The sequence below is a fragment of the Cervus elaphus genome, chromosome 1 (assembly GCF_910594005.1).
Source record: "Cervus elaphus chromosome 1, mCerEla1.1, whole genome shotgun sequence".
NCBI classification, from domain to species: Eukaryota; Metazoa; Chordata; class Mammalia; order Artiodactyla; family Cervidae; genus Cervus; species Cervus elaphus.
In genome coordinates this window covers 36,205,559-36,232,485 of record NC_057815.1, presented here as the reverse complement: position 1 = coordinate 36,232,485, position 26,927 = coordinate 36,205,559, and the positions used below count along the sequence as shown (strand labels likewise).

General features: G+C 44.6%; 2 protein-coding genes across 5 annotated transcripts in view; both read right to left on the bottom strand.

The window, feature by feature from the left end:
* Nucleotides 1-17,577, bottom strand: part of DIXDC1 (DIX domain containing 1) — a 75,773-nt gene extending 58,196 nt beyond the window's left edge. Inside the window, exons 1-2 of one of the 2 annotated variants that reach the window (XM_043899090.1) lie at nucleotides 17,421-17,577; nucleotides 15,755-15,846 (exon numbers count right to left, since the gene is read on the bottom strand). In XM_043899090.1, coding sequence (XP_043755025.1) covers nucleotides 15,755-15,811 — 57 coding nt within the window. In that variant the 5' untranslated portion in view covers nucleotides 15,812-15,846; nucleotides 17,421-17,577. Of the gene's footprint in view, nucleotides 1-8,850; nucleotides 9,074-15,754; nucleotides 15,847-17,420 lie in introns of those variants that run through there. The other variant, XM_043899082.1, reaches the window with a different exon arrangement.
* Nucleotides 17,578-17,999: 422 nt separating this feature from the next.
* Nucleotides 18,000-25,634, bottom strand: C1H11orf52 (chromosome 1 C11orf52 homolog). Of its 3 annotated transcripts, none has more exons than XR_006340548.1 (4): nucleotides 20,892-21,158; nucleotides 20,287-20,324; nucleotides 19,045-19,124; nucleotides 18,000-18,907 (listed from the first exon to the last, which is right to left on the bottom strand). XR_006340548.1 is itself a non-coding variant. In XM_043899065.1 (4 exons), the coding sequence occupies exons 1-4, from the start codon at nucleotides 24,598-24,600 to the stop codon at nucleotides 18,662-18,664; spliced, it is 387 nt and encodes a 128-aa protein (XP_043755000.1). In that variant the 5' UTR covers nucleotides 24,601-25,634; the 3' UTR covers nucleotides 18,000-18,661. The 3 variants fall into 3 exon arrangements, 2 of the variants coding, with proteins under 2 accessions (XP_043755000.1, XP_043754992.1); XM_043899065.1 differs by lacking the exon at nucleotides 20,892-21,158 and adding an exon at nucleotides 24,569-25,634 and having other exon boundaries at nucleotides 18,000-18,938; nucleotides 19,085-19,124; XM_043899057.1 differs by lacking the exon at nucleotides 20,892-21,158 and adding an exon at nucleotides 24,569-24,973.
* Nucleotides 25,635-26,927: the final 1,293 nt, after the last annotated feature.

The following is a 26,927-nucleotide window of genomic DNA, read 5'->3' as shown; positions in this document are numbered from 1 at the left end:
CTGTTGAGAGTGAAAGGAACAGGGAGAGTGAAGGAGGCTTCAGGAAAGGGACCCTGTGTGAAGCTGGAAAGAGCTAAAGGTTTCCTGGCTGCACCAAGGACTCAGCTGGCGCTGGAAATCATAATTCTGTAATTGAGTTATTTCACTAGGTTATGTGATTTCCTCTGGAAGTGTTTAGCAGGCCTAGACCCTGAGCAGAAGAAGCCAGAAATAGGCTAATGTAGGACCAGAAATGGTGCTTCCCTGGTAGCTCAGCAGGTAAAGAATCCACCTACAATTCAGGAGACCCCAGTTCGATTCTGGGGTTGAGAAGATCCCCTGGAGAAGGGATAGGCTACCCACTCCAGTATTCTTGGGCTTCCCTGGTGGCTCAGACAGTAAATCTGAGGTATCCGCCTGCAATGTGGAAGACCTGGGTTCGATCCCTGGGTTTGGACGATCTTCTGGAGGAGGGCATGGCAACCCACTGCAGTATTCTTGCCTGGAGAATCCCATGGACAGAGGTGCCTACAGTCTGGGCTACAGTCCGTGGGGTTGCAAAGAGTTGGACACGACTGAGCGACTAAGCACTGCACAGCAAAGGACCAGAAATAGTCAGAAGAGAGGCGGCTCAGCCAGGGAAAAGACAGTGAGGGTGGTGGTGGGGAGAGTATATGGGAAGGGACTGACCGTGGAATCTGCACCAGGGAGAAGAAACCAAAGGAAAGCTGATAAACTGAGAAAAACGGGGAAGAGTAAGGAGAAGAGAAGCTGATGTGACTGAAAATAAGTCTAATGGGAATGTAGGAATGTGACAGTTGGGGCTTTGAGCAGAGTGGAGTTTCAGAGTTCGAGATTTCAGGGTTAGGACAATTCTGTGGAACAAGTCTCCAGGATGTGGCTTCAGTATGTGGCCTAAGTGAGGTGGCACTGGGTGGGGGACAATCACGGCAGTGGGGGTGGTCAACGGACCAGGAGGCTGGACCATCTTCATCATGGACCCTGAAGTCATTCCAGGAGAGCGGTAGATGGTAAAATGTTGAGGCTATCTACTATTCTGCCAAAATTCACGTGATTTTAAAAACTGATAAGCATGTCTTCAATGAAATTATTTAAAAAATCTCAGCTGAAGAAAAGCTCTTGTCATGTCACTACTAAGCCTACTTGTTGATCTATTAAGTGGCATCTAACATAGAAATCAGAGATTCACAACCGAGTGAAGCAGTTCTTGTCCACAGGTTAAGGGTCACACTGACTTCAGGTCTCCACCCCTCCCTTTTAAATCTAAGTTGGGAGCCAACCACTAAACTAAGCCTCAGTTTGTCTCTGCTTTAACCTGAAGATAGCTGGGTCACAAACAGCTGGACACAACTTAGCAACCAAGCGTGTGCCCACACACCCAAGCACCTGTACTTCTCACCCGGGGCCAGGCAAGACTTCATTCTTGCAATAAATGCCTAGTGCTGGCTCTGAAAAAAGATGAAGGACAAAATGGAAACTTATGAGGACCAACCACACTGCCCGCTTTCCTTCCCCAACAGTGATATTGATCTGAAAAGAGGCCTGTGGGGCAAGCCCAGGCCCTGACGGTTCCTGCTGCTTGGTTTACAACTGACCAGAGCTGTCCCTGCGGCAGAAGAAATACTGTGTGATTTCTGTAAGAGGCGGCTGCCCTTTGGGAGGTAGACTAGTAGTTTTAGTTTTCTCCTCCGTTTTGTTTCATAACATTTTTCCAAATTGTAACTTCTTTGAAATTCAGCTATGCAAAATAAGGAAAAGCAGAGCTTCTTTACTGGTGCTTGGGCCGGGGGGGAAGGAATCCATAGACCAGTTCACTCACTTTCCTTTTCTCTACCTTCACCTACCCCTACTCAGACCCCTAGCTATGAAGTAAGTCCTTTGGGATTCTTTCAGCAGGTGGAAAAAAAAAAAATAACACTGCATTCTGTTCCCTTCTGACATTGTCATTTTATGTCTATTATTCAGTGAAGACAAGATGCAACAGGTTCCAAAATATGAAAATATCTTGGTTATTAAGAAATACATCTTAAGCATGCCCCCAGGTCTTGATCTGTTTCCAACAACAGCTGGAGAAACACAGCAGGACTGCAATCAGGTTCAAATCAGGCCCCTGAGTGTTGTAGCTCACAGTTCTTGGGGGTATCCGCCCAGCTCACAATGATACCTTCTCTAGAAACATGCCCCCTCCGCAAACACAGTGGAGGGCCCCAGGACCCGCTGGCCTCATGTAACCCCATTCACTGGCCACAGGTGACTGTCTAGCTGAGTTGATTGGTTGAATCCAGTCAATCCCTGGAATTTTTTGATTTGGCATTTAGGAATAGAATCAGTCTTCTCTCTGACAAAGTTGTAAGATATAAATGTTAGATGTTGCCATAAGCTATGGTGCCCACCTAAGAAAGGAAAGTCATCTGGAGTGAGAAGGAAGAGAGCTACCCACAGAAAGGAGCAGAGATAAAGAGACAGCGCAGAGGGAGAGATCCTGCCAGCATCTGAGTTCTTGATTTTCATTGTTTCTGAGAACCTGCCCCGTTCTTGCCCTTTCTATGGTTTAGTTTTCCAACCTTCCCTGGACTCCACGAGTCAGCAAATTCTACCTTCTGTCTCTGCCAGTTCAAGATGGGTTCTTGACACTTAACAACCAAACTAATCAAGAAACCAACACAATCAGACAGTGTCAGTGACAGCACAGATCTAATCTCAGTCTAGAATTAACACCTCTAACTTGTTCTGAGGAAGCTAGAAGGATGTCTGTATAATCCAGAAGTCTAGAAAGACTGGGAGTTTTTATGACAACCTGAGTCAGGCCTCAGAAGGAGGAAAAGTAGACATAGCCACAAAGCGGTGTGAGCAGGATTTTACCTTGATGACACTGGACCAGTCTAAAAGTTTTGAGAGCAGTGGTCATACCAAGGAGTGGCTGGAGGTATCTCCATCAGCTTCCTCCAGGTCACTCCAAATAACAATAATATGAGTTAAAACTCTTCCAGGATAGACAATCCTGTCCATATTCTTCCTTTGGAAAGCTTTCTTGTCACCAAATGTAACTTTCCTTCTGTTTTTCTCTGGGACCTGCACTTCCTTCCAAACAACTGCGTATACTCAGCCTTTGCTCTCTATCTCCTCTGAGCCTCTAGGTCAAAGAGAATTCCTACAGGGGTTATTATACACTTAGACTTCCAAAAGCACTGCCTGGGCTTCACTGGCAAGTCTGTGAGACCTAGTGTTCCCAGTGTAGAAACATCCAAGGTTTTGGCTCGTTGGCTCCCTGCTGACAAGCAAAAAAGGCAAACACGAAAAGCAGAGGACTCTTGTGATGCCCTGGAGACGGAGCTCAGGAGGAGACCTGAATGGCTCAGGAAGGAAATCAGCTCTGCCGTGAAACCAGATACCTGTTCAGAACTCTGAGACCCTCCAGCTGCAGCAGAATGAGATGGGGGTGGAAACGCTGCTGCGAAACTGAGAGGAAAGCAGGAGCTTGGAAACCTTGAGTTATTACTGGCCTAAATTCTGCCAGTAAAGTAATGCAATATTATATTTCTTTCCTATTAACTCTTTCAGGCCTTTACTGAACCAGGAAAAGCTGTTCACTGAGCCTGGTGGGTAATTAGGTAAAAATAAAGTTTGTAAGTAAAAATATCACTAATTGTCTTCTTCCCTATATAGGCAGAGCTCTTTATATTCCTGTTCAGCCCAGTGATCAACGAATAATATATCAGAAAACAAAGAGCTGAAAACTTTCTGAAAGCTATCATCTGCTAACCTTATTTTAGGCCTCCTGGTGGCTCAGTGGTAAAGAATCCCACTGCCATGCAGGAGATGCATGTTCGATCCCTGGGTTGGGAAGATCCCCTGGAGGAGGGCATGGCAACTGACTCCAGCATTCTTGCCTGGAGAATCCCATGGACAGAGGAGCCTGGCGGGCTGTGGTCCATAGGGTTGAAAAAGTGGGACACAACTGAAGTGACTTAGCACACACACATACAACCTTATTTTAAAATCTCCAGGGGCCTTTCCTGGTGGTCCAGTGGCTAAGACTCCATGCTCCCAACGCAGGGGGCCTAGGTTCAATCCCCAGTCAGAGAACTAGATCCCACATGCTGCAACTAAAAGATTGTGCATGCCACAACTAAAATATCCAATGTGCCACAATTGAACAAATAAATACTTTTTTTTAATTAAAAAATAAAATTTCCATTTGTTATCGGTTCCACAAATACTCTGTTCCTTCACGAGTACACATTTCAAAGTAAGTGCTCAATAAATGCATGTGAACGGATGAATGATCATTATATGATCTACGAGTGTTCCTTATCCTGGAAACAGGGCGTGGAGCCCACCATCAGGGCCTTTGGGATTGGTTCCCTACCCCCTTACCGTATCTGATCACCAAAGGTTATGTCCATGACCACTCACATGGGGCCTGGTATGGAGATAACAAATAAGGAAATACACTCAGGAAAGCATGTGAGTTGGAACCTTTAGTAGATAACAAGAAAATACACTCAGGAAAGCATGTGAGTTGGAACCTTTAGTTCTCACAGCCTAGACAGCAAGGCCAGTCATGGCGGCCGAAGCCCGTCCAGGGCTCCCCCGCCTCTCGGAACCGCCCAGAGGGCTGGCACCTGGCAAGCAGCGCCCTGTCGCTGGCTGCACACGCCTGGCCAGGCCATCACTCACCGGGAGGAACATAAAACTGCCTGATAGCCTGCCGCCAGGGAGCATCTGTTTAGCTGGCATTGCCTCCTGTGGGAACAGAGCCAAGGAGCCTGGGCGAGGAGAGCAGAAATCAGTCAGGACAGAAGAAAGAAGGTCAGGGGCGTGGGGCCCGGTTACACTGAAGACTTAACAGGCCTTTAATTTCTACAGCGAAGCACAGAGGGATTCATTGTGGAAAGGACTGAGCGCCTCTGGCTGGCCCATGCTGCAAACCCCGCTCCATGGACGAAGGCATGGGGCGCTCAGGAGAGACGGGCCCCACAGTTGCCCCACCTGCCAATTCCCTTCCTTCTGCATCCCTGTGAGGGCACCGCACCGCACAAAGGCTCTTCCTGTATGTCTCGGGGCCCGCCGGGCAGATGACTCTCCACGTGGGATGTAAATTTCTATTTTTCCAGTCGGAGGGAAACGTGTAGGGAAAGTCTTCCAAGTCGTCTGTTGAAAAGGTTAGGGCTCAGACGACTGACTTCCTGTCGACCAACATTGTTATAAATCATTCCCACAACTTCCAGTCTCTCGGGCCATGACACTGCAGCCAGGCACAGGCCGGCTCTGCCTGGCAAGCAGGATTTCTGTATCGTCACAGTTTTCCCAAGGTTCCACTCTGGACACTTGCTTTATGTTCATTGGCCTGTGAGCTCCGCTTGGGCATGGATTCTGTGTTATTTGCCATCTATTTCCAGAGCCTGGCACAGTGCCTGGCAAACAGTAATTCATTGGATGTCTGTGGAATGAGTGCCTGTGTGCATGTTTACCAAACGAGCAGGAAAAGGAAAAAGCCTGGCCTCAGTGATCAGGTCGGTTGGTAAGTATTCAGTGCTTTTCATGATATCATTAAATAAAAGATATCTCTATGATCTCCCACGAGCACCACCTCTTTTATGATGCTTACCACATTAAGCATCCCACATGGTTCTTTTAGCACACCTACCACATGGTTCTTTTAGCACACCTATAAATCTCTCCCTATAAATTTCTTGGAAGCAGAGACCAGGTGTTTTTTCAATTATTTTATCCATCCCCTCAATAATGAACCCAATAATGAACAAAGTAGCTAAATGAATGAATGCTTACTGCCAAAACATACTATAGTCTCAGGTCTGTCAAAACCTTTCAACACAAACACCAAAGTCTTTTTTTTTTTTTTAAATAAAGTTCAGCCCCTAGAAAAAACACTGCCAGAAATTCATGTTGGCACATGAATCAAAGACAACATTCATATGACAACATCAACACCAAGAGGCAGAGAAAACAAATAGCTTTGAGGCAGAGGCAGAATGGGGAAATTGTGACCCACAGAAAGCCTGGCCAGGAGACACAGGAGACAGGGGATGACAGCCAGGGTGAGCCGCAGAGTGAGGCGGGAGCCAAAGCTTGTGGATAATTGACAATGCAGATCCGCCTTGTCAATATAAGGTGCTGTGCTCCCAGCTGTGACAAGGATCAATCCTGTGGAGGAGAATTTGTTAGGTGTGTGGAGGCAAGGGCATCCTTCACGGAAGGTGGTAGAAGAAAATTCTGTTGTGCATAGTCAGGCAGGATGGCAATCAGACTGAGACCAGAGGCCAACGGTGTAGAAAGGGAAGCCTTGATTCAGAGGGCAGGGTTCTTCTGCTGCTGCAGGGTTCCCTTATAATTAACCAGTTAGGCCCACAGCTTCATTTCCTGTGGCAGTTTTCTCTGCCATAGAGAATGAGGTCACAGCCCTAACCACATAGACCTATAAAGCATCTGGGTGATACAGAACAGCTTCAGATAAGCTTGGCTCATTCCCAGGAGATGACTGGATACATGTGTGGTATTCTTAGCTCCAGGGGGAAGAGTTTCTCAGAGAAACTGAAATGTATTTTGACAATGGCTTTTAAGTCCCTCCTAACACCCTTATCATATGACTCTAGCAGAAGAGACTGAACATTAGTGGATCTATTAAGCAACCCGAGAGGCTGGAAAAGGTCAAACAGGGCCCATCAACTCTGAAATGACCAACTGTATCATTATTCAGTAGCATTACATGTGATACCATATATGAAAAGCATTATTTAATGTAATGTATTACATATATCAAAGAATTATTTAAACTATAAGGGATCATTGAGATTAAATGTATTACTCTTTGTATTATTTACATGATGTCAATTTCTCAAAGAAAACAAAAATACCTATTGGCTATCAGAGGTCAAATCTACTAAGAGGAGGGAATGGACTGTACATTAGCCTGTGACAGAGGTGGAGGGAAGACTACAAGATGAGCAGAAAAATCCGTGTCAGAGAGGGAAAAGAGGTTATCACTGTATTCTTCTCAAGATGAATTAATTATAAAGTGGTCTGTTGTTTTCATGAAGACTGTTACCATCACAAAAAGAAAACTCTCCCACTCTGCTTTGCCCTTATATTTTCTAAGAATTGAATGCCATGGGACATTTATGGAAGCACCAAAGCATGAAAAAGAAAAAAAAAAAAAAAGACAGTCCAGCCTCCTGGTGTACCTGGCTCTTCAGCTGAAAGGTCTGGAAGTGAAATGAGCAGATGGCAAAGACCAGGACTCACTCTGTGCTGATTTCCTCCCCCAATAAGACAGTGGAACCTGATCCTGGGGGCTGACTTACAAAAACGGAAGGTCAGAAGAGGGCCTAAAGAGCTTCTGTGAGGCTCAAGACCAGGGCAGGCTCAGAGGCAGAGAGCGAAAAAAGAGGAGCCAGGAATCCTGGAAGCACTCAAAGAGCTGGCTTCCCGGCTTGTCTGTGTTTCAGCTCAGACTGTACCTCTCGGTTAACAAACCCCTTCCGTGTGTTCCAAGCGCCTGATGCAAAGATGAGGACCTCTGCGGTGCAGGCGGGACACCAGCTCTGCCCTCCCGTGAAGGCTGCGACACCCCCCAGCCAAAGGAAAACTCTGACCAGGTTGGTTGGTTAGGTAGAGACGGCATCTGTGCAGTTTTCGAAACTCTCTGCCAAGAAACGAGGCACAGGGGCAAGGACGGGGGAAGGTTCTCAGACAGGTCAGGCTGAAGAGCTTCTTAATGAAAAACAGGAATTGAGGCAAGAGCCTGTAGTGCAGATGTAGAAAGAAAATGCTACACGCAAATTCATGAGAATGGTTACCTCTGGGAAAGCAGCGGTGGACCAGGCTCTCAGTCTTGCTTGCAATGTTCATATTTAAGAAGCAAATGTATTCATACGTTAACTGTTTAACAAAAAAACTGGTTAAAAAAAAAAAAACTGAAACTTAAAGAGTGGCATAAAGGGAAGAGAGGGAGAGGCAGAAAGGAAAGGAGGGAGGTGGAAAGGAAGAAGGGTGGCACTCAGGGTCCAGCTCTGCTTGCAGGGGTCTCCCTGGATGCTGAGCTAAGGCAACCCAAGGGTGGGGTGCAGAAACAATGGAAGAGGTTCGCAGCAAATCCCAAGGGGCAACGGTCCTGAACCAGAAAGTCCTGGGTCACAAGAGAAGAGAATGGCAACCTAACAGAATTCTGAGAGAAAACAAGTGACGAGAGAAAGACTCCCCCTGCCAGCCTCAGCCCATACTGCCAGTCGGACTGAGACCCAGTTTCCAACTCTCCACAGAAAGGAGCAAACACCACTCTCCACCCCAGAAATCTCTCCTCAGTCCTCTCTGCCAATCGTGCCCGAGGGTGAGGAGAAATGCACCGTCCCAGATTTAGAAAGAGATGTGAACATGAAGAGGGCACTTCCTGTGGACCACCCACTCACCCTGCCTTCTCAAACTTTCTATGGCCACCCCGGCCCTCCCTCAGCCCACCCACTGAACCAGAAGGAGCACCGTTTCCATATATCCACGGGCCTCCCTGGAGGCTTCCTTAAGGAGGACCCCGGGGAGCACGGAGACCACTTCTTCTGGAAGGAGAGGACCTCTGAAATCTGTGGTCCTGTCTTCCGGGCTCTGGCCAGCTACCGTGGAAGGTCATGGCCCAGCATAGCGGCGAGAAGTCGGCCCTTTTTATTCCACCAGGCTCGACAGTACCGTACCCACCACCTTGGCCTCCTCAGGGCTCTGTGGGGGGACCGTCCTGGGGTCCCGGTGAAGATGGGGGCAGAGGAGGACCCCTCCCGGAGCTGAGGCGGGCGGCGCCAGCGCGAGGGGGCCGGGGGAGTGGGAGGGGCAGACAGTTACCTCGTTGAAGCCCTCCTGCAGGACGTCCAGTAAGTTCCCCCGGGTCAGGCAGGCTAGCATTGTTCCTGCCGGCCCCCCGGGCGGGGTCTCCGGGCCGGCGGCCGCTGCCTCCTCCTCCCGGTGCACACAAAGCCTCTGGGCTCAGCTCATTGGGATGTCTGCGGAGTCCCGCATGCCACTTACTGGAAACCCAGACCCGGGCCAAACTAGCGGCCTCCACTGGGCATGCTCGCGCGGGGCTCGGCAGGAGGGGCCCGGGCGCTGCCGCGGTTCCTATAGAAACTGCTGGGCGCGCACCCGGCAGAGAGGCGCTGGCGGGGGGGCCTCAGCCTGGTGTGCGTTAAGGAGCGCCCCGCGGCGCGCACACACGCACGCTCACACACCGGGCCGGGAGTGTGTGTGCAGACGCTACAGACACACACACACAGAGCAGGCCTGCAGCCGGGCGTGCCGGTGTGTGTGCGCGCCCCGAGGCTACACAGGCACGAGCGCACACAAACATAAATACGCACTGACACGCCGGCGGGCGTGCTGCTAGTGCATGCGCTCGCTGGTGGTCACACAGACGCACACGGCAGGTCTGCAGCGGGGAGTCCTGGAATCTGTGCGCGCCCCAAGGGTACACGCGCGTGCGCGCGCACACGCCCGCATTGACACACAGGCGGGCATGGCGGCGTGTGCATGCGCTACACACACGCGCACACACACACGCTCTGATAACTTGAGGCCTCAAATGCCCCACCGACGGTGGGTAGGAAGGCGAGTGAATTATAAGATTCCCCCTCCACCCACCGCAGACTGGCCGAAAACTGCAACCTTTTGCCACCTGGGGCCTGAACAGTGAGGTCAGGCTAAAGAAGGGGAAACAGAAGGAAGAGACAAAAAGAAGACTGAGAGACTTTAGTTATGGATGGTATTAGGATACATTTAATAAAATAATGGTAAATCAATCACAGGATAACAACAGATACATCAAGGGTAAGCCAAGGATGAACAAAGCTTTACCAAAAAAACTTTCTTTCTTCCTTTCTTTTTCAAATAACTGATAAAATGTAAAACCTATATTTTAAATGGGTTTTAAATTAATTAAATGGGGCTTTAATGAAAATCACCGCCAAATCTCCTGGTGCCCTGGAAAGAGTCAGATAAAAGCTTCCTCAAGTGAAACAGAACGCTTCCCCTCTGTTTCTCATTACTCCGGTCAACGGTCTTATTTATTTTTAAAAATACTAGTCATCTGTACTCTCAGCGCACTGCTCTTGTCTCTATAGGAAAATTGGAAGCTTGAAAGAACACCCATATTATGTTACACCTCGTGATCCCAGATGGGGGGAAGGGTTTCCAGAGTGTTAGGGCTCACAGAAGGTCAGACCTTGCCCCGGGGGACACGGCGGGGCAGTGACTGAGGCTGTGTGAGGAGCTAGAACTCTATCCTGGTGATTTTGCAAAAGGCCAGATTCCCTCCCCAAACCCTCATTAATATCTTAGCAAGAAAAGTCAGTAATGGTTCTTTTTGAACCTAATGGCCTCCTCCTCAGGTCACTAGAGAAGAAAATCCTTTTCTGAGCCGAACTAGCCTTATCTTCCCTAAAAGTCTAAAGCTGCTAAACACAAAGATGCTTCTGAGAAAAGACACACCTCCTTCTGACCACAGCAAACAGGAAGCTGAAGTCAACCGAGGTGTTAAGTGACTGCTGCTGGTGAATGCTGTGGGTTCAATTCTGACTAAGGCTGGGGGAAAAGCCATGACACCACATCAAACTCAACCTGAGCAGCCCACAAGTCAGAAGACCCATCCTTCGAGCTGGCGAATTTGGTTGCCAAGAACTCCCCTTGCCACCTCCACAGTTTACTGTGTAACACCCTCAGTTAAGTCACTAACACAAATTAATGCAACAAGCCCCCTGTTTAAAGAGAAGTGTGAAACTTCCAAGAGCATAAAATTGTATGCAGCACATCTACATACATAGTGATGCGCAACCAAAACACCCAGCTGGTGGATCCCTCGCTGGAGGATTCTGATTGGCTGACAGCCCAGCATGCTCTGGACACAGCAAAAAATACTGAGGCAAGTCCTGTGACAGTCATCTATGCCTAGAGGTCACTATTTCTCAGAGGACAAGCTATTTATCAAAATAGGACCTGTGAATGACTGATTTTTAAAGCTCCAAAAAAAAGATCTCACCTGGCCCAACTCTCTCATCTCACAGAGAAAGGAACCAAGACTAGCATAGGTGCTCACAGTCACTTAGCAAGTCAATGTGTGCTCAGTCGCTTCCGACTCTTTGGGACCCCATGGACTTTAGCCTGCTAGGTTCCTCTGTCCATGGGATTTTCCCGATGAGAATACTGGAGTGGGTTGCCATACCCTCCTCCAGGGAATCTTCCTGACTCAAGGATCAAAATCCCATCTCCTGCAATGCAGGAGCCCTGCTGAGCCCTCGGGTAGCAAGTCAATACAGGAACTAAAATCTGAACCAAAGTCCTCTGAGGCCCAGTCCTATGCCATTCACTGTCTGCTGGAGGAATTAAGAGAGAATTGTGGTAAATAGACACACAATCTATTATAGGGCATGTGGGCCAAGATTGCACTATTCCTTGGAAGCTTATAATAACACCAACCACATATCCCACAGCAAAAATATCCAACAGATCTTTCTGTGATGGTGGCAATATTCCATGTCTGTGCTGTCCAATTCAGTGGCCGCTAACCACATGTGGCTAATGAAAACTTGAAAATGTGGCAAATGCAAGGGTGGAACCAAAATTTAAACAGCATTGAATATTAATTCATTTATATTTAGGCAGTGTAATTTCAAAATATTCTGTTCCACTGTCCCCACACAACTATTAGAATGTTCCCCAAATTATAATGTGTTCACATATAGTCTGGCTCTCAGACTCGGAAAAAGCACAAAATTTTTGATGGACCAGATAATCCCCCCCTTTTTTTTTTGGCTCAAGAGATAAGTTCATCATACTTATTATCATGGTCTGACTTAGAAAGTGACCCAGGTAAAGAGTCAAACTTTAGCTCTAAGCAACACTAACATTTCCTCTTCCTTCTGTCCTCTCCATCTCACCCTATTGTGACATCAACACAAGAGCTGGGAGGATAAATGGGCTAGTTCAACTGGAACAATGATCTACATCCCGCGATGTCCGAACAAGGGAAAACTGCAAGCCAGTCCGGGTAGCTGGAAGCACTCCCACCACTGCAGACCTGTTATTCACTCTGCCTGGAGGAGAGGCAAAGAGTACAGGCAAGCTGCTTTCTGCATAACTCTGCCATGCTGCCTGGTTTCTGAAATTATACCAAGCTTCCTCAGTCCTGCCTTACTTTAACATTGAAGGCAATGGATAAACAACAAGCTCCCACTGTATATGTAGTACAGGGAACTATAATCAGTAGCCTCTGATGAACCATAATGGAAAAGAATATGAAAAAGAATGTAGATATATGTATAACTGAATCACTTGCTGTACAGTAGAAATTAGCACATTATAAATCAATAATACTTGAATAAAATAAAAATTTTCAAAAACCAATAAAGGCAGATACTTTCCTCACTAACCAAAACTTACCTGAATATCTATCTACAATAGTATTAATAATAGCAAAATTGAGTTTTTACTATGTGCCAAGCACTATACTAAAACACTTATATACATTAGTTTAGCTGATGGTCACAGTTACCACAATTAGTAAGTTATTTTTATTTTTCCCACTTTACACATACAGAAAGAGAGATCTAAAGGATAATTTGCCCCGATTCAACTATGAAGCAATGAAGCCAAAGTCCAGATTCTTAATCATTATGCAAAACTTTTATATGATGTTACAGCATAGAAGGAACTCACTATATGTTTTCAGTTGTATAAAAGAATGAGCCAGTGGAGGAAACCCTGGCAAACTCATTCATGACTTCTATTAATAGAAACAATAACATGTTAGCCTAAGTAAGCTTTGAACCTTAAACAAAACTGTCATTTGGTAAAAATATTGACTGTGACTTCTCCCTGCGGAGAACTAAGAAGTGTGAAACTCACACCTATGTAAAATTTAACACATCTATTATGGGCAATCATTAATGACTATAAAGAAGCAGAAAGAAAGTCTGAATAAACAAACAATTAAAATTGTCAAAAGAAATATTTTAAATGACTCTGAAATAATTTCTTAATCTTTTTCTGTTTTCTCACATTAGCAAGTTCCTTGGCAGTAACATATGTTTACAATTTCTACTGCACTTATCTTCAGAGACATCACCATAAATACATACACACAAAAGGGCTCATGTCTACCAGCAAAGTCCCAAACGCGTTCTGGCTCCTAAACTGCACCTCTTTGTCCCCAAGCTTTTCTGCCAGTCTGCATCCCTTAATCTTCCTTAGACAACACATTCATTTTGCTGTTAAACTGCTTGAACATCTTCAAACACTGACCTCTGCCAGCGTGTCAGATATAGGTTCCTCAGGCCTGGCTTAAGGTCTCCCCTCCTCACTGCCTGTGCTGTTTGTAGGCTCCTCACGGTCTCATAGATTCACAAGGCTCCTTGTCACCTCTATACCTTCATGACTATCTCTTTGCCTAGAAGTTTCCACACTTCTGCTACTCAAATCTTCATGATGCCTGGTTCAAGTCCCACTTCTTCCTGGAACTCCTCTGACCACTCTTGATGTTAAAATCAAGACAGAGCTGATGGTAATCTGTCTGGAACACTCACCTCCCAGATAACCCGTGGCACATCCCTGCTCTTCTTTCAGTCTCTGTCTAAACCTGTTGATCCTTTTGGCCTTTCCTGACCACTCTACACAAAATGATACCACCTCCTCATGGCAGCATTCCCAGACCTCTTTGCCTGTTTTGTTTTCCTAACAGCCATCACCAGCTTTGATATTCTATATATACTTGCTTATTGTCAGCCTCTCTTCTGCCCGAAACGTAAGCTCCATGGGGGCAGGGAGTTTTGTATGTTTTGCTACTGATTTATGTCTAGAAAGAATATTTCATGGTGTATAGTATATGCTCAGTAAATATTGGCTTCTCTTTAAGACCTAAAAGTGATAGCATGCTCTTATACTATATCAGTTAGTATTTTATAGTTCATTTAAGAATGTGAATTTTTTGGTCTCTTTTACTGTATCTTGAAGATAAGTATAAGTAATTTCTAGTATCCTCCTATATTTTCCTCTCCTTCATCAATGCAGTCTTTCATTAAACATTCATTAAACATATATGGAGCACCAGGTCCTATTCTTTGGCAAAAACTTCAAGAAGTCACAGTTACACATAAACACACACACAGAGGCAAGAAACAACACTGAAAGGAAGGATAGTAAAAGGAAGACTAGTAAAACAGAGGATCCAATATTAATATATGGGGACAGAGTGTACAGTGATTGTGACAGACTGAGTGGGGAGAAAAAAGAAAAAAGAGACAGAATGGTGTGAGACTAAAGTAGGATGTTGCCAAAGTAATCACCAGATGCTAGTGCTTAATATAAACTGTACCAAGGCAGATATGCAAATATATCCTACATGCATTTTAAAAATTCACATTTTAAAAGTTATCTGCCAGCTATCCTACGGGAAAAAATTAGATTAAGACTAGCGCCATCTAGTGGAAGTTTTGGATTTGACCCTAAGTTTTTCTCTCATACAAAACACTTGTAAATGCCCACATTATCTCTGGTCTGCCACTCATAATGTGTTAGGGTTGCACATGACTAATTCCACCATCATGAAATAATCTTTCTCCAGGACTCTGGGTCTCACTGAAAGAGGTCGCCACATTTCTAACAAGGACGTTCCTACCTCCCAACTGATGTCCCTCTGCTTCTGAAGAATGTATACAAAATCAAACACTGCAATTCTTCTTTTAAAAAGTAAGTTATTATTTAAAATGTCCACATCTTTTGACCTAGCATTCTCCTTTGGAACTCTATCCTAAGGGACAAACGTCTTAAATGAGAAAATCAATTAGTTATTTACAATGTGGGGCTTCCCTGGCGGCTCAGCTTGTAAGGAATCCACCTCCAGTGCAGGAGACCCGAGTTTGATCCCTGGGTTGGGAAGAGCCCCTGGAGAAGAGAATGGCAACCCACTCCAGTATTCCTGCCTGGAGAATCCCATGGACAGAGGAGCCAGGCGGGCTACAGTCCATGAGGTTGCAAAGAGTCAGACGCGACTCAGCAACTAACCACAGACACACATTTACAATGCAGGGAGAGGAACCTACAAATCCGACAACAAAGAGATGGTCAAGAAAATTACAGCTATTATGATGAATACCAAACATTTGTATTCATATTCAAACAAACATTTTAGCAATTTCATATTAATAAACATTAAGTTAAAAAGACAAAAGACAAAAACTGTGTGCATATGATCTCAAATATGTAAATAATATATGTAGGAAAAAAGACCAGAGGAAAACATTCTAAAATATTAACAGGATTGCTATATAGAAGGATTATGTTTTTTAAAGAAATGCACTATTTCCCAAATTCTCTATGATTCATGTACATTGTTTATATAATAAATGTTATTGAAATCTTTTAAACAACCCATACGTTCTGACTGCTGCCGCTGTTAGTCACTAAGTTGCGTCCAACACTTTTGTGACCACGGACTGTAGCCCTCCAGGCTCCTCTGTCCATGGGATTTTCTGACTAATTGCTTGGAATTTTCAACCTCTGCCTGATTTTATTAATTCCAGAAAAAGATAACAATCAAGTGAGCCAGTCTTTCCACAAGAAGGGGAAGCTAGAAAAGAAAGCAAACATATTACGGTTTTGTTCCAGGATCTGAATCCTGATGGAGAAATCCCCCAGTTGTTGAGTTGTACTGAAATTCCATTAACATCATCACACTTCTCTCAATAGAATGCCAGACACTTACAGAGGGCTCTGCTGGCAGCAGGGAGTTACAGAGTCTCATAACCACTTGGGTACCCATCTTCAGAATCCCCAGAAGAACCAGATCAGGGCCACCTTAAAATAGGAAGAGAAAGATATGGGCAAAAATACAGGTCAAGAAAAAATAATTCCAAAAGTTAAACCTATTTAGAGGGGTCAGGTTCCTACTCCAGGCTAACCCATTTAACTCATCTGGAAGTATAAAAAAATAGGACCCCAGTTAGCAGGAAATCCAGCCCAAGATACTATAATTACAACAGGGCTATCCAATGGCATTTTTAATACTAATCATTTAGGTTTTAATAGTAAAAAAGCAAAAACAAATGCTTCCCTATCATTAGTCAAGCAAGAATGCGTTTTCCCTCTACCCTAAATGTATCACTCTGTTGACAGAAATAATCAATAAACAATCTATAATAGGAGTAGAAAGGAATTTTATTTGAGCCAACCTGAGGACTATAACCCAGAGATAGCCTCTCAAATAACTCTAAGCAACTGCTCTGGAGAAGCATGATTTTCAGCACGGTTTTAAATCTTGTCAGAACAAAGAACATCAAAGAAGTCAGAGATTCATTCCTTCAATTTTTCAAAAAAACAGATCAGCATGTACACAGGAAGTCGGTTTGGCCTTGGCACTTGGGAAGAGAGTCTTATCATTGAAGGAGTAACAGCACTGGTGTCCCAGGAAGAGAGGCATTTAATCTTTAACATGCATGTTCTGTATTTCTAGTCAGTGCACCCTTTTCTATAATAATTAAAGCAGATGTAAAATGTATGTTTGATAAGCCACAAGCAGGCTGTTTTAGTTAGCACAAAATTCAAGTTAATCTATAAGTTGGAATGACTTTCTCAAACCTCAATATGTGAAAATTTTCTCCATTAAGTCAAAAACCATAGGAAGAATTCTGAAGACAATGAGGAGAAATACAGGAGCTCTGCTTCTGACTCACTTTTCCCTTCATCCTCAAGAATCCAGTTTTAACCTAGAATGGGAGCACTCATATTTCAAGGCAGAAATTTTTATAAAGCACTTGAAGTTTGCAAAGGGCTATCACCTACATTAACTTTACTTGAAATAACCCTTGGAAATAGAGTTCATTTTATTATCCACAACTAATAACAGGTGAGTGGGTTGTTCTGCTGATCAGTAGCGCAGGTGGGGTTCTAGCCACGTCTTCTAAATCCCCTCGCACTAGTTCTGTGTCAGAGGACACAGAAAATAATAGTGGTGATAATGATGATGGCAGCAGCCAACGTTTGTCTACATGCTATGAACTCTTCCGAGTGCTTTAAATTCCCACAAACACTCTAAGAAATCGATCCTTTTTTTTTTTTTTTTTTGCTGCCATTCCATTTTTCAATACTCTATCCATTTTAAGGAATCTTTCCTCCCAGGAACAAAGCCAGGGGCCGCGGCATTTGGGGAGAATGGTGTACAGCTTGAGAAAGGGAAGTCTTCAAGCTCTGAACGTATGACTCAAGGACAGCACTCTTAAGAACCTGCGAAAGCTCTGAGGGGGTTTGGAACCTGAAACTTCCACCTCCTTCCCACCACACCCTCACCCCTCCGTTTGCCCTCAGTTCTGATCTGGGAAGTTTAACCGGCGATAATAATACTTTCCAGGTACCCACCACCTTTCAGCACCTACCTTTTAAATCGTCGAGGTGTCTGGTTCCGCATCTCTGTCCCCAGCCTTTCTGAGAACCGCCTCCTCCTGCTGTAGTGTCGCCTCTGCGTGCCCGTTGCCATGGCGACGGCAGAGCCCGGCCTGGACCGATCCGCCTCCAGCTGGCGGGAGCCCGCCTTCGTCCTCCTGGGCTCCGCCCCCTACGGCCCTAACCCCGCCCCCTGTTTGTCCAGACCCGCCTCCTAATGGCCCAGAGCGCTTTGCCTGCCGGTCTTCACCACGCCTCCTGCCGCCCAGACCCCGCCTCCTGAGGGCCAGACTCCGCCCCTTCCCCGTCTAGACCTGCCTCTTGCTGGCTCGGACACCGCCCCCTGATTCCCAGAACCCTGCCTCCTGCCTACTAGACCCACCTCTTACCGGCCCAGACCCCGCCCCGGAGCCCCTCCTTTCGCGGTTGGGAAGCTGCGTTCAGTGCGTGCCAACAGCACCCGGGCTCTGCTTCCATAGCAGCTGGTAGGGCGGTAGAAAGTGGTTGGTCTTCCTTACTGCCCTGAGGCTGAATGAGAGCTCGCAGACCTCCACCCAAGAAAACGCACCAACCAGGTTCCTTATGCGATTTATTGATCCTAACGGCTCCGCACCCGTGAGAGAAAACAGTCCAGCTTAAGGGGAAGTTTCTGGGCCTCACAGTGCTGTCGACATCAGTGACTTGACGTTCTTGCAATCGATGGTCCAAAAACGCTTGCTCCATGCTTCAGTCCCGCCCTCACTTGTTCGTATAGGGTCTGGACCCTTTTGACCCAGCCTCTGAGGAAATTGCCCAACCCAGATCTAGGAGCTGTGTACAAGAGTCCTGGTTAGGAGCTGAAGGTGTGTAGGAGGGATACCATCAAACGAACTCCAACAAAGTCAGCTTAAGTGCAAGTGCTTCAAGGGGAACCTGTTCTTTCTGCACTTTCCCTGAGGGCAGGAGCAAAGATAGGGGTCAACAGCCCACCTTCTTGCACACTCAACCTAGCACCCTCATCCTGTACAACTCCATCCACCCCCAGGTAACTCAAGCTAATGGTGTTATTAGCTATTTGCTAATGGTGACAACTAAGAGATAGGCCGAGGCAGAGCACAGGACTGGGAGTTTGCAATTCCGGGGGCTCTGGAGTTCTTTAAGCCTAAAACGTGCCCACTGTTCTTAGGCTGCCAGCCAGTCCCCCAGAGCCGTAGTGATGAAATGATGCCGACAGGTAGTGCCTCCCCATCAGGGTTCACACAAGGGTCCCGTTCTTGCTGTCATAGCGAGGTGTCACCTGGGGGAAGCGAAGGGTCGCATACTCCGTAGCATTTTTTAACTGTAGGTGCTTCACCTCCTGGACAGAGCGTGGCTGGGGAAGGCTGTACAGTTGAATGTCTGCATAATACAAGCCGCTGTCCTCCGACCTGAGGCTTTGACGGCTCCTCTGCTGAGACGCAGGCTGCTGTAACACCTGCTCGTACATGTGTCCCATTGTGTCCTGAGAGGAACGAACAGCGTTAAGGGAGATTCTTGGTTTGGTTGCTCCCTTTCCCCCTCTGTCTCGGGCTGGATAAGCTGAGTCCTGGGGTGCCAGGTCTGAACAGCCTTCTAGGAGGGACCGAGGCTTGTCATTACCTCCGTGTCATTCAGCTGCCGCCAACGCTCAAGCTGCGGCTGCTGCTGCTGCAACCTCAGTGTTCGTCTTGCTTGGCTCCCTGAGAGGAAGAAATCCGACTTTAATCCGCTTTCTCTTCTGTCTCTATTGAAATTGCCCTCTTCAAATCGCTGTTAAATTATTACGGTGGGCTTCTGACTAATCTCCCTGCCTGTCCTCTCATCTCTCACTTCCACCATTCCCACATCCAAACTCCTTAGCAGAGTATACAACCTGGCCCTTTTACGATCTGCCAATAATACCTTCCATCCTAATGTTTCAGCGGCCCGTAACATAATTTTACAATTTTATGGTGGGACTTCCCTGCTGGTCCAGTGGTTAAGAATCCGCCTTCCAATGCAGGGAATTCAGATTCAATCTCTAGTCAGGGAAATAAGATCCCCACATGCCAGAGGAGCAGCTAAACCCGTGTGCCGAAACAGAGTCCTCGCACCGCAACAAAGACCCAGCACAGCCAAAATAAAATAAAGTAAAAACAAAAAAACCCAAAACAATTATATATTGAGAGCCCATGGTATACCAGGCTCTGTGTCCGCATTCTGGGGATAGAAGGATGAGTTGGCTGTTTTCTCTACTGCAGGGAGCTTGCAGTCTACTAGGGGAGACAGAAGCATACAGACTATTACAGTGCAATGTGCTAAGAGCTCAGCTACAGCAAATATTTGGTCACTTTTCATAGTCACTCTCTTCTCTCTCTCCTTGTTTCTGCGTGCTCCCTGCTTCTCTTCCCCCTTATAAACTTGCTATTATTCCTTCAATATGGGTGTTTTCTCCCCTTCTGTAACAGCCTGAGTGTGGTGCTGTTGGGAGCACTAGTACATGGTATTACGATTCTCTGTTTATATGTATCTCTCTCTCAGACTTTATTTTCAGCTCTTCTAGGGCCAGACCTCGGTGTACTCTTCCCCTCATGCCTCTCTGCCTCCTCCAGATCCTGCAGAGTGCTTCACATACACTATAAGTGTTCTGTAAATTTTTGCTGGATGAATGAAAGAATGAACAACCAATCTTGCCACTCTTAGATAATGGAAAGGATGAGGTTCAGAGTTTCAGAAGTGGTCTGGAACCTAAAGATCTCTTTGGAGTACTATCTCCCTTTAGCCTTGCTCCACCTTACACCCTTTCTTAAGACACTGGTTCTGTTTTCCTCTTTTCTCTAATTTGCACTCCCCCCAGCACCCCGCACCCCCAACTCCCATTACCTATTTTCTCTTTCCTCTGTAAAGTTGATGTACAGCTCCTGTGAAAGGAAAAACAGATCACCCATGTGTAAGAACCTGGCCTCGGTCTTCCCCCCTGCATCCTTTGCTCTGTGGTCTCCTTAACACTCTGGTGGGATGACCCTCCTTCACCTCCCTCTAACAAAGATTCACCCTGAGCCAGCCCCAGAGCATTTCTCAAGGGGACCACACCTCTCCCAAAGGGATGGTTCTGGATGGTGGAGTGGTACAACTGACACAACCAAACCCAAAATATAGCCCCAGGCAAGCAGGCAGGCTACATGCCGGGGATGTAGTTGGGTTGAGGGCTATTCTGGGATTGTCTAACAGGCTAATCCCAGCAGAGGGCAAGGGAATCCTGCCAAATAAGGGGATATTCCTGGATTCAGAGACCCTGTTGCTTTTCCTTTCGCTTCTTTTTTTCAGGGTCTCTATCAACCCAGGATTCTTATCCTGGGAGTCATAGAAGCTGCCACAACCAAGGTTGACTCATTAAGGCCCCACGAAGCCCTTTCCTGACAGATGACCCCCATCCTTGCTTCTTTGTCCTTGTTTCTAATTAACAGAGAGAGAGAGAGAAGTTTAACCTTTGACGTCCACAGCCCAGGAAGCTCTGAATTTGGTAAGTGACTCAGCTACATTGCCTTCGCTGCAGGACAGCTCTCTTATACTTATTTCTGAGCCCCTAGGGTCCCCGATGGAGCCAGCAAGTCTACGTGGTGTCAACTGTTTGATGGCCAGAGAACAACACTTGTCTGAGGAAATAGGCTGAATACTTCGTGGCTTACTCCGGATGCTTTTTCTTGCTAGTACATTTCCAGCTCGCACCAGAGCCAACTCTATTTATCTGACTTCTGTCTCCCCAAGGAAGTTTCCTTCTTTAGCTAATTAAAAAGACAGGGGGAAGAGGACTTCTAAATCATGTTCATTTTACTACTGTAGAAAACTTAGGATTTTTCCACACATATCTGACAGAGATTCGTGTTTTGGTTTGATTTTTGGTTTTAATGCAGCTTGCTGAGTTGAGAGCAGTTAGTCTCCATCCAGACTCTACAGGTGGTTCAGAAAAAAAGCTTTAGAAACTATTTCTGGGTTTTTCTACTTCCTCTTCTGCCACTTCAGCTCTTCCTTTCTCTTAACATTGCATAAGCATAGCCTAATCCTAGCCTCTAAGTCCTCGCCCCTGGTCACTCCTCTCTTCCTACTTACTTCTACTTAAACTGATAAAGAAAATAATAATTCTAAAATAAGATGCACTTAGGTGACTCAGATTTAGTGAGCAGAGCCTGTTCCCAAGTTGGATGTTGCACAATGCCTGGACATGAACCCAGGTGGAATATTCAGTTAGTCTCGTGGGTGATAGGATTTTATTTTTAGCTCAGAATTAAGGAAACCAAATGGGTAGTCTCCTATATTGGTAGTAAGAATAAAAATTGGTGCAATTTTTCTAGAATGCACTTGGCAATAAGTATGAGAGGCCTTAAACATAAATGTATGTAACCACTGATGTAGCAGTTCTAACCTATAATCAGACAGGTGCATATATGGATATTTATTATAGCATTATTTATGATTTCAAAAAATAGGAAATATCCGAAATGTCCAACATTGGGAACTAACTAAATAAATGGCATCTCCAATCAATGGAATATCATACATCAATTTAAGAAAGATGTTGGAAGAACACCTAATAGCATGGAAATTTTCCCTCTTTACTAAGATAATTAAAAGCCAATATGTTTTGGGATAAAAACTATGCATATAAAAATTTTAAAAGGATTACATGGAAATACACTAAAATGTTCCTGTCATCTCTGGGTGCTTCTATTTATGGTTGTTTCTTAGTTTCTGCTCTTTGGTATTTTCCAAATATTTTACAGAGAATATGTATTACTTTTGTAATCAGAAAAAAATTTTTTTATAAAAATCTTTTCAATTGTCATAGTGCCTTTAAGTTTCTGGAAGTTTGAGATAATGAGAAACAGAGAAGAACAATATTTGTCCAATCCTACTAATATTCAAGAGGAAAAAATATATATTTTGGTTAGGTTATCTGGTGTAGTGTTTCTAGCCAGGCTCTAGATTTAGATTGATAGTATCAGACTAGCTCTATGATCTTTAGCAAGTTTTCTACTTCATAAAGCTTCCATTTTCATTTTATTTATTTTTAAAAAATTTTTGACTGTGCCACATGGCATGCAGGATCTTAGTTCCCTGACCAGAGATCAATCCCATATCCCCTGCAATGGAAGCACGTAGTCATAACCACTGGACTGCCAGGGAAGTCCCTCCATTTTCTTATTAATTAAATGAAGATAATAATAGAACTTAAACCTCATGGCATTACTGTAAAAATTAAATAAAATAATAGATGTAAAATACTCAGCTAAGTGTCTGGTGTATAACGAGCATTGGTCAAAGCTGACTATTATGACTACCATCATCAGAGGAAGAAATACTCAAACATGAAGGATATGAAGACTTGGGGAAAACGGGAGTGAAAGACACATTACAACCCCTGCTCTGGAATTTTTTATGTTTCTAGATGTCTTCTGTCTATAGGATATCTCAGAGTTGTAAATGTGCTTCATTTGTTTTTTCAATCCTAACAATATTCTGGCAAATTATTTGTTCTTGTTTTATACATGGGCCAACTAGGGCCCTAAAACTTTGGTATCTTACTCAAGAAGGCAGGGACCAAATTTCTTATTTTTACTTTGCCTTCTGACTCTACCATTATGGCTGGTACACATAAAATATTTGTTTAACAAGTGAACAGATACATCAATGAATAGTAGCAACAGGACGTGAATCCAAAGTGCTTTTCAATGTACCTCAGCTATCTGTCTAAACATAATACTTTATTCAGAAATAGGACATCCTCAATACAGATGCAAGCCTGGAATAGTATAGAAGAAAGCAGCGGACAGGATAAAACCAGGTCCAGGGGGCTATCGTGTTAAAAAGAAATAACAGGCCTTGAATGGTGTTGCTTGTGCTAAGCTCACATTATCAAACCATGGCTTGATACCCAGCCTAACTGGAGTTTCAACCTTCTCCAGGAACATAGTCTTATATGGTCAGTTTGGAATTATCTGGTCAGCACCAGTGGGGTAGTCTGTCACATAGACCTTTTCCATTGCCCAAAGGAAGATGAGGTCATCTGCTCTTCCCTGACCCCTCCCTCTTCTGCCTATGAGAGCCTTCCATTTTGTACAGCTTCTCAGAGCTTCTTTCTACTTGCTAGATAAGATGCTACCTCATCATGAGCCCTTCAATAATGTCAATTAAATTTTGAAAATTTACTTGGCTGAATTTTTGCTATTTAACAACAGTGATGATAATAATGGGAAAGAACAATAAAGACAATTTAATTCATTTATTTTGAGGCGTTCCCATATTATCTGCTCTTCAAGTCTGTGATCTAAACAACATACATCATGTTATCTACATTACATATGAGGAAGAAGAGAAGTCACAGGCTTTGCCTAAGGTCACACAGCAAACAAATGTGAAAGTTATATTCAAACATTCCATGGATATTCTCCTTCTCCTCACTTCTCCCCTTTTAAATAAACATTTCTCCAGTTGATTTACTTGATTCTGGAGATGGTATTGTGTAGTGGTTAAAAGTATGGGCTTTGAGGGACTTCCCTGATGGTCCAGTGGTTGACTCTGTGCTTCCAAAGCAGAGGGTGAGAATTTCATCCCTGGTCAGGAAACTAAGATCCCACATGCTGTATGGTATAGTCCAAAAAAAAGTAGGGGCTTGGAAGTCAGGCCTGGGTTGGAATCTTGGTTTATTTGCTTACTAGTCATGTGACCTCAGACAAATTAGTTAACTTCTCTGAGCCTTAGCTTCTTAGCTGTAAAACAGGAGAAGGGATAAGGCCACACCTCCCTTAGAATTGTCGGGAAAATTAAAGGAGATTATTAAGAGCCTGGAACATAATAAAGTTCTCAAATTATTACCATTATCTGGGGGAGAAAGGAAGAGAATAAAGGGAACGAGGAGGAAGAGGAAGACAAACAGAAAAAAACATCGATTCACCATTCCATCCCTGTCCTCGTCGTTTGGCAGACAGCTGCCTTGGCTGTGTTTCTGAGGTTTCCTGAAAGGAGGGGGCACAGAATGGGGTGCTGCTCCTGGGGGTGCCAGGTGAAGCAGGTGACAGTGGGGAGTGCTCCCGGTAGACTTTCTCTTATCCCTGGGGCCTCTGTCCACCAGCAGAGACCTTGCCCTCCGACCTTTCCCCCTACTCACCAGCTTCCCCCGCAGCAGAGCTGGTTTCCCATGGTGCTCTGTCTTCTAGGGAGCCCAGCTCTTCTTCCACCGAAAGAGGCTTGTGCATTTCCTGGTTCCCGGTTCAGCTTTCAGCAGCGGCTCCCGGGGAGTCTCTGTCAGTGTCAGATTTCAACCTAACAGGTTGGACTTTGGAAGCCACCTGCTGGAAAGATTCCCAGGTGACTGCTTCCAGCCAGAGGGTAGAGGAACACACACGAGGTCCAGGTGAGAGCCATCTCACCTTTGGGATTTGGGGCTGCTTTGGGGAAGCGTGAACTCTGAGCCTCAAGCTTCAGTGTTTCCTTAGGAAATATTTCTATACTACATCACACTGTCATTAAAATATATCCTCTATAATCTAAGTTTTACCTATGTTTCCCCAGCACTCCCCAGGTTTGTGTTTCACTTTGAAGGTCATTGGTATTAGTCTCTTATTATCCCTGTCCAGAATCTGAGTTTGAAGACTGGACTCTTTTGGAAACTAAAATTTAGGGAAATGTATTCCTTTTGCATTCTCTCTTGCTAGGGGAATGAATGTGGGCAAATTACTTTTTTTCTAGGACCTGTGAAAATGGAGGACTGAATTCATTATTTAATCCCCTTTCTGGTCAAAAATCATATGATTTTATGATTGGAGTGGTCTCAGCGCTTCTTAACCATTCACTTCCTTGTCCTCAGTACAGAACTATGGAATCTCCATTTAATCTCGACTCAGCTTCTCCAATGTCCGAAGTTACACTCATTCCACACTCATTGGCAACTAGGATGTGGTTGAGCAAATTCCTTAGTAGAAAATACGGACTCTTGGAGAATTTGTGGAACCTATGTGGCTTGACTTCAGTGTTCCCACCCCATCTTTAGTGTATTGTTTAAATGCCCATTTATTTGTGTGTCCCTTAAGGATGTTCGGAATCCAGCACTCAGCCCCGTACTCCAGAGAGTCATTCTTCCTCCATCTTCTTTCTTTATGAAAAATGGGGATAAAAAGAGTGACAGCCTTATAGGATTGTGGTGGAAAGTTAAGTGAGATAATGTATATAAAACTCTAATCCAGGACTTGACACATGGGACCCTTTCAGTAAGTCCTAGCTATGGTTATTATTATTACTTTTTGTTCTCAGCTAATTGTTAGATGGTAAAGCATGTTACTTTATTATCTGGTGCTAAACCATTGCACTAGCCTCTTATTTCATGACCATGCTTCTTCCTGGCAATCCACTCTGTACTCTACTACTAATTGTATTCTTTTCATCCTGTTACCCAAACTTCTTAGCCTGGTACTCAAAGCCCTTCATAATCTGGTCCCTTTTCAGCTAATTTCCTTAAATTAGAGATTTTTTATATGACCAGAAACTCCAAAGGAACCAGCACTGTGTTGTGGCAGTCAGAAAACCTGATATACTCTAAGCAGCATTAATAGAAGTCTAGAGTGATAAACAAGGGTATTGATTATTCCACTGAAGTATATACCAGTCAGTCCATGATTGGAATAACAGTTTTAGGTTTACATGTTGAATTTCAAGTTACACTGTCAAGAGGCAGTGTAATCAAGAGAAAGTTGTCTGAGTTATAAGTGGTATGAACAGTCCTATAAAATATGGTTAAGAGAATTAGGCATGTTTCATTGGGAAAGGGAAGCTTTTGGAGGACAGGATGGTTATTTTTAAATATCTGAGCAGACTCTCAAGGGAAAGAAGGATTGCATTTATTTTCCAGACAAAACCTGAGCCAATGGGCAGAAGTTACTGAAATGCAGATTTTGGTTCAAAAGAAGTCCAAAAAGAAAATGAATTGAGCTACTTTATGAAGTTCTAAGCTCTCTGTCACTAAAAATATCCCAGAAGTTGACTAATAATCTTCAGAGTGTTTGTGGGTTGGGAATTTGGACAAAATCAGAGGTTGCAACTTTTTTCTAGCTCAGGAAACTTTTCTTTTAAATGAAGCTCAAGTAAAATTATAAAACAGATCAAAGCAAAGCTGTTGTAATAGAAGTCTAAAGAGGATCCTTTTAAAATTCTTTTTCTTCTGAACTAGATGTTAAGATTTCTGAGAGCAGACAACAAAGGAGCATAGTTTTAAATTATATTTACAGTGTATAACCTCCATACCACAATACTTGGGGGTTAAATAAATATTTGTTGAATGAGCGAACAAAAGGATGTATCAATAGTTATTTCTCTAAGACATGCTTTAATTTTTAACAGATGGCAATCTTTTAACTAAGAATTGAATTCTTTAAGTGAGGATTCTTTTCCTGGGAGTCCACAGATCCCTAAGAGGGCAAATAAATGGATCTCAAGAGCTGTGTAAACCTGTTCAAATTGTGTACCACATTTCA

Excerpts from the sequence above, each read along its gene's own strand:
- C1H11orf52 (XM_043899057.1), bottom strand. The coding sequence starts at position 24,600 with ATGGGAAACCAGCTCTGCTGCGGGGGAAGCTG. Across the intron at positions 19,125-20,286 it reads ACAGAGGAAAGAGAAAATAG|GGAGCCAAGCAAGACGAACA; the intron begins GTAATGGGAGTT and ends TCTTCCTCTCAG. Across the intron at positions 18,908-19,044 it reads GGCAGCTGAATGACACGGAG|GACACAATGGGACACATGTA; the intron begins GTAATGACAAGC and ends CGTTCCTCTCAG.